Source organism: Penaeus japonicus, unplaced genomic scaffold, assembly GCF_977035675.1.
Source record: "Penaeus japonicus unplaced genomic scaffold, GWHDUDI00000001_assembly GWHDUDI00000004, whole genome shotgun sequence".
Lineage (NCBI taxonomy): Eukaryota > Metazoa > Arthropoda > Malacostraca > Decapoda > Penaeidae > Penaeus > Penaeus japonicus.
Genome location: NW_028234406.1, coordinates 47,058,960 through 47,076,459, shown reverse-complemented (window position 1 = coordinate 47,076,459; position 17,500 = coordinate 47,058,960). Strand labels below are relative to the sequence as shown.

Genomic DNA, 17,500 nt, shown 5'->3' with positions numbered 1-17,500 from the left:
AAAATGAAAAAGAAGTTGCCCTCCCCTTTTTTATAAAAGCATAGCAATTTTAGGAGATGATAAAAAAATAAAAAATAATAAAAAAAATAAAATAACAAAAATGATTAAAAAAGTTGCAACTGCAACTGTGCCTAGCACTGGTTTGAACGGAACTGCAACCTGCAAACGTTTTAAAAATAGAAAGCAAAGCACTTAAGGATCTAATAAAAAAAATAAATAATATAATGAAATAAATAAAATCATAACACAAAATAAAATGGCTAAAGACGGTTGCAAACTCGCACAAAACTCACTTGGTTGCAAAATGCACACGTGCCCTTTTTTATAAAGGCAAAAAAAAAAGCAAAAAGCGCTACGTGCGTCAATCCAACGGCCTAAAATATTTACAATCTACCGCTTTCCGGGCTTGGATACGTGCTCCCAGCCACAACTTCAGTCCACAGAGATTAACGAGGGCACACCCAGAGCAGAGAGCCCAGAGACAGAAGACATGTCAGCAAGAGAGGAGCGGTCAAGGGGGTGGGTACTCTGCTGATTAAAATACACTGTTGGTTATTCATCGAATCTTCAGGGTATCTCTGGGATCTATCTGCTATCTTGCGTGCTGCTGCCACAACTAAATATCCAGGAAGTGTGAGGAAATAGACAAATCCCTGAGCACTACAGGCAGCAGCAGGCACTAAATAATACTAGCAGTTGGATTTTATCTGGTCTGGGTTATTCAAACATATCTGCTCAACAAACTGTCCTGGCTATTAACTCCAGTCCTGATGCTGGCAGTTATCCTGTATAGCTGATCCAACTGATCACTGGCCTGATTCTTGGGTTAATCCGCCTTATCTATCTGTCCTGGCTGCGGAGTTCTGCTGGAACCATCCCTGCTTTCTGGATCCCAGCCAACGACATATAAACTACTCCAGCAGTGCGCTTTAATCATTTTTTTAATTAACCGATTGGGTGGGGAGGGGGGAGGGGAAAGTTAGGGGGGGACAGGTTTCTAATTTCCCGACAAGATGAACGCCTTTCTTCCATTACTTAATGAATGGGAAAAAAACACCCGTAATTTTACTGTCATTAAAAGTGAAGGCAGTTTCCGGAGCAAGAGTAAGAACTGAGCGAGAAGTCTCTCCTGAAAACAAACTCATTAAATTTACCCTTTTTGTGATCATGATAAAGTGCTGTATATAATGATATGAAATTTCTGAATGGAAATTTCGCAGTAAATAGAAAGGTAAATAAATGGATGTAAATGTAAATGTGTCAGCCATTATAACTCAGAAAACTGACTTATATATGTAAATGAGTTGGTTTCATCAGATGTGTTTACATTCTTATTTATGCTTTTTTAAATAAAAATAAAGCATTTTAATAATGCTTATTATGATAGTAATAATAGTGACAATAATGAGGACAATAAAAGACGATATCAACAAAAAAATTAAATTTATCCATATCGTTGTTGTCAATCAATCATTATTATTAACATTTATTATAAATTATTAATGTTTGTTTGTGTTATTTTTTTTTTTTTTTATTATTATATACTACTCTTACTCATTACTATCATTATCATTGTTATTATCATTATTATCTTTATCATTATTATTATTATTATTATTATTATTATTATTGTAACTAAGTATACCTTCTTTCAAATTATCTTAAACATCTTTGTATAATCTATGGTATGTTTATCAACTACTAACACAAAGGGGAAAGGGAGGCAGACTTACACACTCATTAGAAATGGAATGTATCTATGCGAACCTTTGAGAATTTTGGGTTGTAAGAGCAGTTTCATCAATATTTTTATTGCAGTTGTGCGGTGTCTGTGGCATGCATTTATGTATGTTTTGTAGCTTTTAATATTAAAGTTTTAACAGGAAATGCTAATCTCCATGCAATGTTCAATTATATCTAAGTGACGAAACATCGGACAAGTTAAAGTGATAGTAATACTCAATGTGAATGTGAACCGAACCACAATGGTCAACATACTAAGAATTACCAAGAGATATTTCAACAAAATAACATACCTTCTCCTGCTCGGAATAGTAGTCACGTATCATTACACTCCTCCATTGACTGCAGAGCCCAGTGAAAACAAGAGAGACACTGTACATCCAGATTCTTCCTAATCCAAATTCCGCGCGATCGCGAGATAATGCATTTAAACCACCCAACACCAAGATATACAACGGAAGGATTTGAAGTTCAAACTGAAGAAGATGAGAGGGACGGGCGGCCGGGCTGGGTCGGGGCCGACGGGGGGGGGGCAGGGAGGGGGAGCGCGGGGGGGGGGGGAAACGGGACGGTCCGACATATTCAGAATATTCCAGTTTCCACAAAGGACGATGCTGAAGGTCGGTGGTCTTTGGTCAAGTTTTTTTTTTAACTTTTGAAGCCTCGTTGCGAGAGATACAGCATATCTACTCTCCACATAGATAGATAGATAGGTATGGAAGTAGATATGTACATGCTTACATACATGCAATGAGAGGTAGATAGAAGAATAGGTAGGTAGGTTATAGATAGAAATGTGTTAAAATAAATGAATAACACTGATTTGCAAATCGACTTATTTAGCCCTTTAATCAGCATCCTTTACCCTTTTCTTAAGACGAGGGACCTCAGAGCCCCACACCCAAAACCCAAAGCCAAGAAGCCGCATCCGAGCCGAGACGCCCTGCAGCGAACGTCCTTCTGCTGAGTTCGATAGGGCGCAGCGGGTCGAGTTTCTTGGGCGGCCTCCTCAACTCCCATCCCGGGGCCTTCTACATCTTCGAGCCGCTGCATCTTCTGGAGGCGTGGCACAGGCTGACGGAGGCCACAGCGAGAGAGAGCTTCAAGCAGATCTTCACGTGCAACATAAGAAGCGCGTTGCTGAAGCCCTTGATGAAGGAATCCCGCTTCACCATTAGGAATTCGTACAGAAGCCTTTGCAAGTCGAACGGAACCTGTTACGACCCTACGGAAATGAACAGAGTGTGCAGTCAGCACTCTATGAGAATAGTGAAGACGATCAGAACGCGAGTGGCTTGGCTGAAGCCCCTGTTGAAAGATCCTGAGATTGGTCTGAAAATCCTTCACTTGGTAAGAGACCCAAGGGCGTCAGTCATCTCGGCGGCGAAGCAGTGGGACGTCCGGCCAGAGAGGAAGTGCGCCAACTTAGAAGAGGACCTGCAGAGCGGACGTCTTCTGAATGACTTGTTTCCAGGAAGGTCCGTGATTTTATGATCTGCTTCTCAACTGTTATTGCATCATGGGCATTCGTACACAGGGGCGTCACTGGGTGTCTAACATAGGGGAGCACAGCTAATTATGTAGGGACTCTAGTCGAGCGCAGAGAGTCCATGCAGTTTGGGACTCGCTATAAGCCCTCCAGAAAAAAAAAAAAAAAACAATTTCAGGGACATTCTGAGACCATATAAAAGGGGTATTAGGACACATTCTCACCTCAGTTAAATGCCTGACCCTGTTCCCACTTTCCTGCTGCCATCGCCTTTCCCACCATTACTCATGTCCCTTTCCATGGGCTGTCGACCCTGGAAAAAGACCTTACTGATTATGTGACCTTGTTATCCACCTCAACCATCTATTCATCTAGTATATTTTTTCGAATTTATTTTTTGACTTTATCTTAACGAATATACTTATCTAATGTATCCATTTATCTGATTTATCAATTGTATAAACCTAATTCTTCGAGATGGGGGTGTACAAGAGGGGGTGGAGGCATATGTTTTCTTCTTCTTCTTTTTTTGTGTGTATATATAGAAGAAAACATATATCTAAAAAATACTATTTCTGGATGATGCAGGTACATGGCGATACGTTATGAGGACCTTTGTGAGGACCCCAACGGCATGGCGAAAATTATCTTCTCCTTTTTGGGATACAGGGACATCCCCCCCTCGACTCGCCGGTAATACTCTGTCCATTCTGTCTCATGATATGACTTAAAAGCACTGATGTGAATTAATAAGATACATAAACTGATTTGTTTCAGGATAAAATATAAGAAAGGGTATATGCTACATCTATATAAGTTACCCCTATATCATCCTTCATACTTTGATAGAAAACTTAACAAAGAAAACGAAATTCTTTTCCCACTCTCATTTTTTGCACAGACTAATGCATTTATATATGCTTATCAACATGAACAAATATACACATTTGCTTCTCCATATTATCATCATCATTATTGTTTTTAATTTTATTATCATCTTTATCAATTCTATTATTATTCTCACTATTATTATCGTTATTGTTATTGTCATTACTATCATTATTATGATTATTCATTCTTTTTTATTATAATTATTATTATCATTGTTATTGTTATTGTTATTATTATTATTATTGTTATAATTATCATTATTGTTATTATTGTTGTTATTATTATTAAATTATTTTAAATATATTATATAATATTTTTAATATTATTTTTATTTTATTTATTTATTTTAATTATTATTATATTATTATTTTAAAATTTTTTAAAATTATTTTATTTTATATTATTAATTTTTTAATTTTTTTTTTTATTTTTAAATAATTTTATAAATATTTTTTTAAAAAAAAAAAAAAAAAATAAAAAAAAAACAAAAAAAAACCCCCACAAAAAACCAAACACCCAGGAAAATTTTAAAAAAAAAAAAAAAAAAAAACAAAAATATCTTTTTAAAAAAAAAGATTTAAAAGGGGGTGTAAAAAAAAAAAAATTAAATAATAAAATAAACAAAAAAAGAAAAAAGGCACGAAAAAATTTTTTAAAAAAAACAAAGATTTTTTTTTTAAAAAATTTAGAAAAAAAAAAAAACTAAAATTTTATAAAAAAAACAAAAAAAGAAAAAAAAAAACCCACTGACTTTTTATAAAACAAAAACTTGGGTAAGAAAAAAATAAAATAAAAAAATAAAAATTTAAAAAGGGTTCACTCCTTTTTAAAAAAAGGGCAAACCCCTTTTTTTGGGGGGGGAAAAAAAAAAAATGTAAAAAAATTTAAAAAAATAATAAAAAAAACAAAATTTTTATTTTAAAAATTTTTTTTTTTTTTTTTTTTTTTTTGCCTTTTTTTTTTAAAAGCAAACACTTTAAAGGAAAAAAATTTATTTTAAAAAAAAAAAAAATTTTTAAATAAAAAAAGGATTTTTGCTATACCAAATCATAAATGTATTTTCACCTGAAGTGCATACCTTAAAATATGCTTTCTCCCTCGCACTCCTGACATTTTGCTTGTACACACCTGAAAGCTCGTAAAAAAGAAAAAAACAAAACTGTATTCTCTGCAGTTTTGTGTGAGAGTGGGTGTATGTGTACATATATATACCTTTACACACACACACAAATATCATGTGAAAAAAAAAAACACTCAGCTAATTACAGCCTAACGACAGTCAACCTACCTCAGAGTATCAGTCCTGAACTTCTAAACCAATTTCCAGTTTCTTACGAATCTCCACCTCAACCGACATCGAAAAATCCTTCGGCCCGGGGGAACCGCAAACACAGCAGGTGGGGGCAGGAGATCACGGCGGAGCAACTGCGGGACATCGAGGGCGCGTGTGCCTCCGCCATCGCCGCCGTCGGGTTCAATCTGTTCAAGGACCTCGAGACGGCGAGGAACCTGTCGGTGCCGCTCTACGACGTCGCCAAGGCCGGCCGCTTCTTCCCCTACTATGACGGGCGATGAGGCGCGGAGGGGGAGGGGAGAAGGGGGGGGCTGAGGAGAGAAGGGGGGGCTGAGGGGAGGGGGAGAGGGGAGGGGAGCTAGGGAGATGAAATATTGTTTTTATTGCATTATTATCCCTTTTCTTGTTTTTAACTTACACGAAGGGGCGGGGAGGGGGGGGAGGGAGATGTTTTTTTTTTTATTGTCTTATTATATTATCTTTTTATAAATTACAAAAAAACACGATAATTCCTTTTTTTTAATTGGGGCAAACCTATTTTTTTCTTAAATTTTTTTTTTTGAATTTTAAAAAATCCCCTCCTTTTTTTTTTAAAAACACATCCACCCCCCCATTTTTTTTAAATTATTTCATTTCAATTTTTTTCCTTATTTTTTTTGTAATTATTTCTTGTCATCCCATTTCAATTTTGAAATATCAATACTACTTTTATTGCTTTTACTATGACGGATCTCGGGGCTGTGTTTTTGTTTATGCATGTTTATTTTGTTTATGTATGTGTTTTCGTTTATTACTATTGCTGCCATAAGTCATCTTGGAACACGCTAATCCAACCCATACTGCTTGCAAATGTTTTCCATGCTGTTCTTCCGATATTTACAAGCACAATTATGCCTTGATTATACTTACAGTGCTCGTTAGAAAGTACCCAATCAACATATATGTAAAATCATTATTATCATCAAATGATAAGTGGGTTTCAGTAATACTTAACAATTCTGTCTTATCATGTAGCCATTTTAACTGTCCTATCATGAATCTATTATAAACATCATATGTCTTTTGTCAACTCCTATGACACATAAGGTATCCCTTGTTCCTTCATCACCTTACCACCATGTGATTATGTATCTAGATTAGTGTTTATTCACATTCTTTCACGTTTTCCATTACGAAATGTTTCGATGAGAAGTGAGATTATACCAACACTCGAAACAAACCGCTCGCAATCATGGTTATGGCAAGACTCCATACCCCAACTGGGACCATATGCCATACCCCAACTGGGATCATACGCCATACCCCAACTGGCCGACGACACGGCCCAATACACACCATCACATCACATTCGGGGAGTCACACCGGAAAAGCATTCCCTCCCCTCCCCCCAAATCACTTCTCACCAAAATTCCTCACAAAATTTACAAATTTACAGCACTGCATTGTTTTGGGAGAATAATTTAAAACCAGAAATGGTATTTTACACAAGAACACTCCTGAATGAATAAATCCTCAAAGATTTCCCCTGGCGTCATATCGAAAGATGCCTTGTAAGAGATGACAGTGCTTGTAAGGAGATGATTTTTGTTCCTTTTTAAGAGATGACTTGTGTCTTTGTAAGAATGATATGGTCTTGTAAGAGATATATGTTCCTTTAAGAGATGCTATGGCCCTTATAAGAGATGACTATGTGTCTTTGTAAGAGATGACTATGTGTCTTTGTAAGAGATGACTATGTGTCCTTGTAAGAGATGACTATGTGTCCTTGTAAGAGATGACTATGTGTCCTTGTAAGAGATGACTATGTGTCCTTGTAAGAGATGACTATGTGTCCTTATAAGAGATGACTATGTGTCCTTGTAAGAGATGACTATGTGTCCTTGTAAGAGATGACTATGTGTCCTTATAAGAGATGACTATGTGTCCTTGTAAGAGATGACTATGTGTCCTTGTAAGAGATGACTATGTGTCCTTGTAAGAGATGACTATGTGTCCTTGTAAGAGATGACTATGTGTCCTTGTAAGAATACTATTTTCCTTATAAAGATGACATGTGCCCTTTGTAAGAGAATTATTGTCCTTGTAAAGATACTAGTGTTTTTATAAGAGATGACTATGTGTCCTTGTAAGAGATGACTATGTGTCTTTGTAAGAGATGACTAGGTGTCCTTGTAAGAGATGACTATGTGTCCTTGTAAGAGATGACTATGTGTCCTTGTAAGAGATGACTATTTTCAGTGATAACATCTTTGCTGATTTTTTCTTCAAAGAAAACAATTCATCTTCATTTAAGACAGCTCTATAAGGATTGTTTGTTTGTCGTTAGTAGCAGTAGAAAATGTGTCAATGAGATTATTATGAGGAAGATATAATACGTTCTCATTCATTGTTCTTTATTTGTTTTTAGTTTTTTTTTTTTTTTTTTTTTTTTTTTTTTTTTTGTTAGTTTGCCACAATAAACTCTTAGCAACAAAATTGGAGTTGGGATGGATTCATCAATTGGACCTAAATGTACTAAGGCCTTCCTTAGATATCTTTGAATAATTTGGTTGCTAAAGTGCTCTAGTGAATTCAGATCCATATTCTCTAATAGATATATAGAAAACTTATTCCTTCTTTGAGGAAATTTTGGGCGGGTTAGTTTTCACCTCTAAAAAATAGAGAATTTAGTTCCTTTTTTTTTTCCCGATTTTTTTGTTTCCAAAACGAGAGGGGACGCTTTCTCTCTCTCTCTCTCTCTCTCTCTCTCTCTCTCTCTCTCTTCTCTCTCTCTCTCCCTCTTTTTCTTCTCTCTCCCCCTCTCTCTCTCTCCCCTCTCCCTCTCTCCCCCTCTCCCCCCCCCCCCTTCCCCCTTCCCTCTCCCCCTCTTTCTTTTCTCTCCCCTCTCTCTCTACCTGTTTTCTGGTCTCGGTATGAGTTACATCATCTTTCCCCTAAATATTTCAAAGTTAATTGCATCTCCGTTCTGATTAACATAGCATATTTTAACATGGATTTTCTTTAATATCAGGAAGAACTTATGGGTAACATTTTTTTTTTTTTTTTTTTTTTTTTCTCCAGATATGACTTTTTCAACTCATGTCAGCTCTACTAAAATTCCAACGGTCCCTAATAAAATCTGATACATTAAGATGCTATACGTTGCATGATTGACTTCAGATATGCACCAAAAGGAGAACTTCATCAAGCGCAGTTTTCAGAAACCAAGTCCTGACTTTGCAGGCAGAATACAGAGCATTTATTGAACATTAACACGATATGGACTGATTGCTTGTGTCATAGTGACCAATGACCTCAGCTCGTTGATTTCCCTCCTCCAGAGGGCATAGAATCCTTGTCCAAGTGAACAGAGTCATCCTTCACTTGGTTTCCAACTACATTGCCTTCTCTTTATGGAGTCTGGAAGATTGGAAACTTCTCGATACCTGATGACCTCCATAGATTGAGAGCATAGGCTTACATGCTTCTAAAAACATTGGACCTCGAGTGCCTGGATGTATTTCGATCCCACGGCAGTCATTCAGCGATTATGATACGAGTCAGATGGGTCAACTTATAAAGACGCATGGAAACCAGGTCATGTACGAAGTTAGGGGAAGTTTGTCCTTTTAAAATATCATTCGACTTCAATACACAATCGAATCATCAAGTCTCCACCGAATCAGTTAATTTTATCCTGCCAAATATTTTCATTTTATACCATATTCATCTTTGTTCGTTAGTGTGTTATGACTCGGGGCGTTTTTTTGATGTTTTATGCAATTATATTGTAGTGTATAAATTCATCACTTTAAAAGATGATTCTTCCCCTGCATGCGTATATTCATACACCATGCACATCGCATGCATATACGCCTGCATGGATAGGTATTATGTAAACACTAGTATATATACATGTATTAAGGCCATATAATGTAATCATCAGTGCGCAGATACGTGTGTGTATTGGTTCGCAGGTTTGAGTTCCTGTCCATATTAACTTCAGCGAAGTGGTTTCATAAATAGAACACTGTCAGTTATGGAGGTTCACCAGGTGTCATTCGGTCATAAGGGCGTACCAAGCGCTGTGGTTGTTGCTGGTTTATGAACAATGTCTTACCTGATGAAATACGAAAAATAATACTGTTCTCTGAATACGTAATAAAACACATATAATACCTGTTATAAGATAATTTGACATCATACATACTTTTACATGAAACAGGATACTATTAGTAACGCATCATGAGCCATACCATTACCTACATCAAGTGTATAAGCCATTATAACCTTATATCTATTCTACGCGAAACATAATACACACACACTCTATGTGACCTCTCCTCCCTGACCTGTGACCAGAAATTGGTAGATGTCTTTATTCGAAGGAGTTTCATGTGTATAAATAACTTAATGCGTCATATATGTGTTCTTGGAAACACATGTGTTGTCAAATTATCTGCACCATGGCGTTTATGTGTGTGTGTGTGTGTATGTGTGTGTAGGTGTGTGTGTGTGTGTGTGTGTGTGTAGGTGTGTGTGTGTGTAGGTGTGTTTGTGTGTGTGTGTGTGTAGGTGTATTATTTCCAGTCCTGTTTTTAGTGAATCAGAATTGCTCATTACTGTGTATATAGTAAAACCGACAATGAGGCATTAAAACAAACGTCTTTTTTCATGAAAATCTTTATTGTCTTTATCGCATTGTTTTTTATAAATATGTTTAGTAGGAATATCACATCACTGCTTCCCCTATATATACAAGCACCGAAAGAGGACTAGATATTAAAAAAGTATTCAACAACCAGATGCTGAGAAGCAACAAATATATACATACATATTTTCTTTGTATATACACATATATTCCTCACTTAATGACAGCTAAATAAATCCAAATTGTTTGCAACAACATAAGAAGAAAAAAAGGGATAAAAGATATTAATACATGGTGCTGATAGTGTCAATTTATCTAAATTTAAAACAATTTATTCAAAGGAAGAACAATATTGAATTAATTTCTTCTTTTAAGGAATTGAGAACATTATATTGCCTCCCACATTATTATTTTTTTTTTAATGTTGGTAAAACAGATATCAAAATAAATTCTAGTTTTAAGCGTAGTCATGACTAAAGCAAAAGAGGATTAATTTAATGACTTTTGATGACTGTCTCCTTTGGCCAGCCAATGATTCTTACACTCTCTCTCTCTCTCTCTCTCTCTCTCTCTCTCTCTCTCTCTCTCTCTCTCTCTCTCTCTCTCTCTCTCTCTCTCTCTCTCTCTCTCTCTCTCTCTCTCTCTCTCTTCTATTATGCACACTATATCTATTCTTCATAAAATACACAACCTGTTCATAGCGTCCTTTTCAGTAAATACAGATCAATTTAACATTTCGCATTGGTATCATGACTGGTGATGATGACTATAGTGATGATAATAATAATAATAATAATAACAGTAATAATAATAATGAAAATAGCAATTTCATTAATAATGATAATGCTTATAATGAAATAACGATAAATATATTAATAATAATGTTAATGACGTTAACATCGATGAGTATAACAATTATGAGTATAACAATTATGAGTATAACAATTATGAGTATAACAATTATGAGTATAACAATTATGAGTATAACAATTATGAGTATAACAATTATGAGTATAACAATTATGAGTATAACAATTATGAGTATAACAATTATGAGTATAACAATTATGAGTATAACAATTATGAGTATAACAATTATGAGTATAACAATTATGAGTATAACAATTATGAGTATAACAATTATGAGTATAACAATTATGAGTATAACAATTATGAGTATAACAATTATGAGTATAACAATTATGAGTATAACAATTATGAGTATAACAATTATGAGTATAACAATTATGAGTATAACAATTATGAGTATAACAATTATGAGTATAACAATTATGAGTATAACAATTATGAGTATAACAATTATGAGTATAACAATTATGAGTATAACAATTATGAGTATAACAATTATGAGTATAACAATTATGAGTATAACAATTATGAGTATAACAATTATGAGTATAACAATTATGAGTATAACAATTATGAGTATAACAATTATGAGTATAACAATTATGAGTATAACAATTATGAGTATAACAATTATGAGTATAACAATTATGAGTATAACAATTATGAGTATAACAATTATGAGTATAACAATTATGAGTATAACAATTATGAGTATAACAATTATGAGTATAACAATTATGAGTATAACAATTATGAGTATAACAATTATGAGTATAACAATTATGAGTATAACAATTATGAGTATAACAATTATGAGTATAACAATTATGAGTATAACAATTATGAGTATAACAATTATGAGTATAACAATTATGAGTATAACAATTATGAGTATAACAATTATGAGTATAACAATTATGAGTATAACAATTATGAGTATAACAATTATGAGTATAACAATTATGAGTATAACAATTATGAGTATAACAATTATGAGTATAACAATTATGAGTATAACAATTATGAGTATAACAATTATGAGTATAACAATTATGAGTATAACAATTATGAGTATAACAATTATGAGTATAACAATTATGAGTATAACAATTATGAGTATAACAATTATGAGTATAACAATTATGAGTATAACAATTATGAGTATAACAATTATGAGTATAACAATTATGAGTATAACAATTATGAGTATAACAATTATGAGTATAACAATTATGAGTATAACAATTATGAGTATAACAATTATGAGTATAACAATTATGAGTATAACAATTATGAGTATAACAATTATGAGTATAACAATTATGAGTATAACAATTATGAGTATAACAATTATGAGTATAACAATTATGAGTATAACAATTATGAGTATAACAATTATGAGTATAACAATTATGAGTATAACAATTATGAGTATAACAATTATGAGTATAACAATTATGAGTATAACAATTATGAGTATAACAATTATGAGTATAACAATTATGAGTATAACAATTATGAGTATAACAATTATGAGTATAACAATTATGAGTATAACAATTATGAGTATAACAATTATGAGTATAACAATTATGAGTATAACAATTATGAGTATAACAATTATGAGTATAACAATTATGAGTATAACAATTATGAGTATAACAATTATGAGTATAACAATTATGAGTATAACAATTATGAGTATAACAATTATGAGTATAACAATTATGAGTATAACAATTATGAGTATAACAATTATGAGTATAACAATTATGAGTATAACAATTATGAGTATAACAATTATGAGTATAACAATTATGAGTATAACAATTATGAGTATAACAATTATGAGTATAACAATTATGAGTATAACAATTATGAGTATAACAATTATGAGTATAACAATTATGAGTATAACAATTATGAGTATAACAATTATGAGTATAACAATTATGAGTATAACAATTATGAGTATAACAATTATGAGTATAACAATTATGAGTATAACAATTATGAGTATAACAATTATGAGTATAACAATTATGAGTATAACAATTATGAGTATAACAATTATGAGTATAACAATTATGAGTATAACAATTATGAGTATAACAATTATGAGTATAACAATTATGAGTATAACAATTATAATAATCATAATAATAATAGTAATAATAATAACAGTAAGCTCTCGCCCTCTCTCTCTCGCCCTCTCTCTCTCTCTCTCTCGCCGTCTCCCTCTCTCTCACCCACTCCTTTACAGGCAGTAAGTCCTGATGTATTAAATTCTTATTTTGCCAACGGTGGAGAAGCTCTAGCGAGCAAACTAGCAACGTCGGAAGCCAGTCACTTACATTATCTAGACAACCCCATCGTATTTTCCCCTAGACTCTATACAGAATCTGAAATGTGTAACATTGTCAGAGAGTCTCGAGACAGCTTTGCTGGAAACGATGACATTCCAATGTCTATTATAAAAAAATCTCTGCCTCATATAATTCAGGCACTTACATATTTTTTGTAATCGCTCTCTGCAGACAGGTATATTTCCATCATGTTTAAAAATAGCAAGAATTGTTCCCACACATAAAGGTGGATCACTTGATGAACCAAAATGTTATCGTCCTGTATCCGTTCTCTCAGCCTTTGGCAAAATGTTCGAAACCATGATGTATAATAGAATGATTGAATTCTGTAACTACCACAATGTATTATCAAATTTCCAGTTTGGTTTTAGAGCTCAGCGATCATCAGAATCAGCATTGCAGTGCTTTACAAATGATGTTCTTAGAGCCTTTGATGACAATGAATTCCTGATTAGTTTATTTCTAGATTTATCTAAAGCCTTCGATACTGTAAATCACCAAATTCTTATAGACAAACTACACTATTATGGTTTTCGTGGTCCTTCCCTCCGAGTTATCTCTCAAATAGAATGCAATATGTATCAATAAATGGACAATCTTCAATAATGCTGCCAGTAAACTATGGAGTCCCTCAAGGGTCAGTCCTTGGGCCACTGCTCTTCAATATGTATATAAATGACATGCCAAGATCATCTTCCGCCTTAAACTATGTCTTATTTGCGGATGATTATAACATATATATCAGTGACAGAGTACAAAGAACTTGTGAACATTAATACTTGGCTAACCGCAAACAAACTTACCATTAACCCTAGTAAAACTCATTATATAAAGTTTAACAGACAAATATTATATACGTATCCACTTCCCCAGATCACTATTAATAATAGTACCATAGATGAGGAAGACCAAACAAAATTTCTAAGTGTTATTGTAAATAAACACTTATACTGGCACAGTCATATCCAATATGTACGTAGTAAAATAGCCAAAATATGCGGCATACTATATTTAACACGTAACCACTTAAACAGAGAGGCTATGCTAACATTATACTATTCCTTAGTTTATTCAAAGCTTACTTACTGCTTGACAGTATGGGGCGGAGCTAGCAGTACATCATTAAATCCTCTAGTAGTCTTGCAGAAGAAAGTTATAAGAAATATCATGGGACTGAAGACCACAGATCATACCAACGAATCGTTTGTCAATTTAAAATGTACTAAAATTCAATGACATTTACACTTTCGTATGCTCCGTATATACTTATAAATGTTTTCACAACTTAACTTCATCTCCAAACTATTTTTGTAATAGCACAAACAATGTTTACTCCAGAAGAGACAACTTCAGACTCTACCCTCCTCTAGTCTCATCTTCTCAATCACAGAGCCATATTAGATATCGCGGTGCCGTTAATTTCAATGGAATTCCCCCTGAAGTAAGATAAAAACCTACCCTTGACAACTTTAAAAGCAGTCTGAAATCTTATCTAACTAACAGCTACACTGCATAAAGAAAGTAAAATGAACAGATTAATAATGAGTATTCTACTTTGTTTTGTGCTAGTTAGTCACAGTTCTTTATCCTGTTATAAATGTCCAACTGTATATCTATTAATGGATTAAGAATTAATTTTTTCCTTATATTGTGCTTAGAATATTTTACTGTTCTATTCAATTGCACTTATATTGTATATTATATGTATGTATGTATGTATGCGTATGTGTGTGTATTGGTATATGTGTATATGTATGTGTGTGTATGTATATATGTGTGTATATGTGTGTATGTGTGTATATATGTATATATCTGTATGTGTGTGTGTATATATATATATATATATATATATATATATATATATATATATATATATATATATATATATGTGTGTGTGTGTGTGTGTGTGTGTGTGTGTGTGTATGTATGTATGTATGTATATGTGTATATGTATGTATATATATATATATATATATATATATATATATATATATATATATATATATATATATATATATATATGCGTGTGTGTGTGTGTGTATGTATGTATTTATGTGTATATATATATATTTTTTTTTTTCCAATGCTATTTACTATTTACTGTTTATTTCAAATGTAATTTTTATTTTTCGAATCCTATGTTCTAATGTCATAGATAGTGTATAATTTGTTAGCTTTTTAAGGTGCAACGCGTCAGCAAAAAAGCTTGGTCAGAACTAAAACAATGTATATGACTGTATCCGAATACTTTTTGACCAAATAAACTATTTCAATTTCAATTTCTCTCTCTCTCGCCTTCTCTCTCTCTCTCTCTCGTCCTCTCTCTCTATCTCTCTCTATCTCGCCCTCTCCCTCTATCTCTATCTCGCCCTCTCTCTCTCCCTCTCTTTCTCCCTCCCTCCTTCCCTTGCTCCCTCCCTCCTTCCATTGCTCCCTCCCTCTCTCCCTTGCTCCCTCCTTACCTCCCTACCTTGCTCCCTTCCTCCCTCCTTACCTCCCTCCCTTGCTCCCTTCCTCTCTCCCTCCCTCCCTCCCTCTCTCGCTCCCTCCCTTCCTCCCTCCCTCCCTCCCTCCCTCCCTCCCTCGCTCCCTCCTTTCCTCCCTCCTTTCCTCCCTCCCTCGCTCCCTTCTCGCCCTCCATCCCTCGCTCCCTCCCTTGCTCCCTTCCTCCCTCCCTCGCTCCCTCCCTTCCTCCCTCCCTCTCTCCCTTCCTCCCTCCCTCGCTCCCTCCCTCCCTTCCTCCCTTCCTCCCTCCCTCCCACCCTTCCCCCACAACGTAACACAAATATTCTCAAGCTGTATCATAAGTAAACAGAGAATGATTCACCCTCTTGGCATGTTAATAGAATGAGTTACTCGAACGGAAAAAAAAATGTAAAGAAAAACAAATTTGTAAATGAAGGAAGCGTTCATGGAGTATTTTTAGACGCACTTCAGACGCCTTCCTCTCGAGACGAAACCGTTTTCTTTGTTCCGTGTGAAAGAAAATGGAAGAGGGGTGACTACTATATTTGTAAAGATATTGGTGTTTTGTCCATAGTATCAAGCAGAAGTTAATATTTGTTTATATCTATAGGTAGGAAGGTAGACAGATAGAGGTAAATGAGTAGAATGATAGGTAGATAGATTTAATGATTGATAGAGAGATTAAATGCGATTAAAGGATTTTTAACAGGGGGTGGAGTCGTTTGAAAAAGCGAGCAACTTTTTCATGATAACGTGTGTATATATGTATACACACACACACATACACACACACACACACACACACACACATATATATATATATATATATATATATATATATATATATATATATATATTATCATTATTATCATATACATATATATATACATCTATACATACATATATGTATTACATATGTGTAAATATATGTAAATATATATGTACATTTATCTATTTATCTATCTATATAAATGAAAAGAAAAAAAATTGGTTAACAGCATCATCTGAACATTGACAAAATCAACAATAATAAAGAAAAAAAAATCTGAAACCGTACCTGGTTGTCGACAAGGGAAGGCTCTCGTATCCTAAGAACGAGAAGATGATGCGTGCCATCTTGTACGGGTCTTCGCAGAGGTCCTCGTATCGCACTGTCATGTACCTGCGTAGGAGGAGGTGCAGTGTTGGTTATATCATCTTGTTGTTATTTCTCTTTATCTCTGTCTCTCACTCTCTCTCTCTCTTCTCTTCTCTTTTCTTTCTCACTTCTGTCTTATATCTCTCTCTCTCTATCTATTCTGTCTTATTTCTCTCTCTTCTCACTTCTCTCTCTCTCTTCCTCTTCTGTATTATCTCTCTCTCTATCTATCTATCTTTTCCTATTCTATCTCTCTCTCTCTCTTTCTCTCTCTCTCTCTCTCTCTCTCTCTCTCTCTCTCTCTTCTCTCTCTTCTTCCTCTCTCTCTCTCTCTCTCTCTCTCTCTCTCTCTCTCTCTCTCTCTCTCTCTCTCTCTCTCTCTCTCTCTCTCTCTCTCTCTCTCTCTCTCTCTCTCTCTCTCTCTCTCTCTCTCTCTCTCTCTCTCTCTCTCTCTCTCCCTCTCTCTCTCTCTCTCTCTCTCTCTCTCTCTCTCTCCCTCCCTCTCTCTCTCTCTCTCTCTCTCTCTCTCTATATATATATATATATATATATATATATATATATATATATATATATGTATATATATATATATATGGAATGAAATCCTAGACAA

The 17,500-nt window shown here is 34.1% G+C and overlaps 1 protein-coding gene and 1 pseudogene across 5 annotated transcripts in view; one reads left to right on the top strand and one right to left on the bottom strand.

The window, feature by feature from the left end:
* The first annotated feature begins 2,164 nt into the window (after window positions 1–2,164).
* LOC122266089 (carbohydrate sulfotransferase 3-like) lies at window positions 2,165–5,704 on the top strand (annotated as a pseudogene). Its single transcript, XR_015190953.1, has 4 exons — window positions 2,165–2,363; window positions 2,621–3,221; window positions 3,821–3,925; window positions 5,451–5,704. The product of XR_015190953.1 is annotated as a carbohydrate sulfotransferase 3-like (transcript).
* An 11,050-nt stretch (window positions 5,705–16,754) lies between these two features.
* The window catches only part of LOC122254564 (carbohydrate sulfotransferase 3-like), a 12,094-nt gene continuing 11,348 nt past the window's right edge, over window positions 16,755–17,500 (bottom strand). For all 4 annotated transcript variants that reach the window (XM_086536602.1, XM_086536603.1, XM_086536600.1 and 1 more), the window contains exon 4: window positions 16,755–16,911. In XM_086536602.1, the coding sequence (XP_086392728.1) occupies window positions 16,770–16,911 (142 nt within the window). In that variant the 3' untranslated portion in view covers window positions 16,755–16,769. The remainder of the gene's footprint in view (window positions 16,912–17,500) is intronic.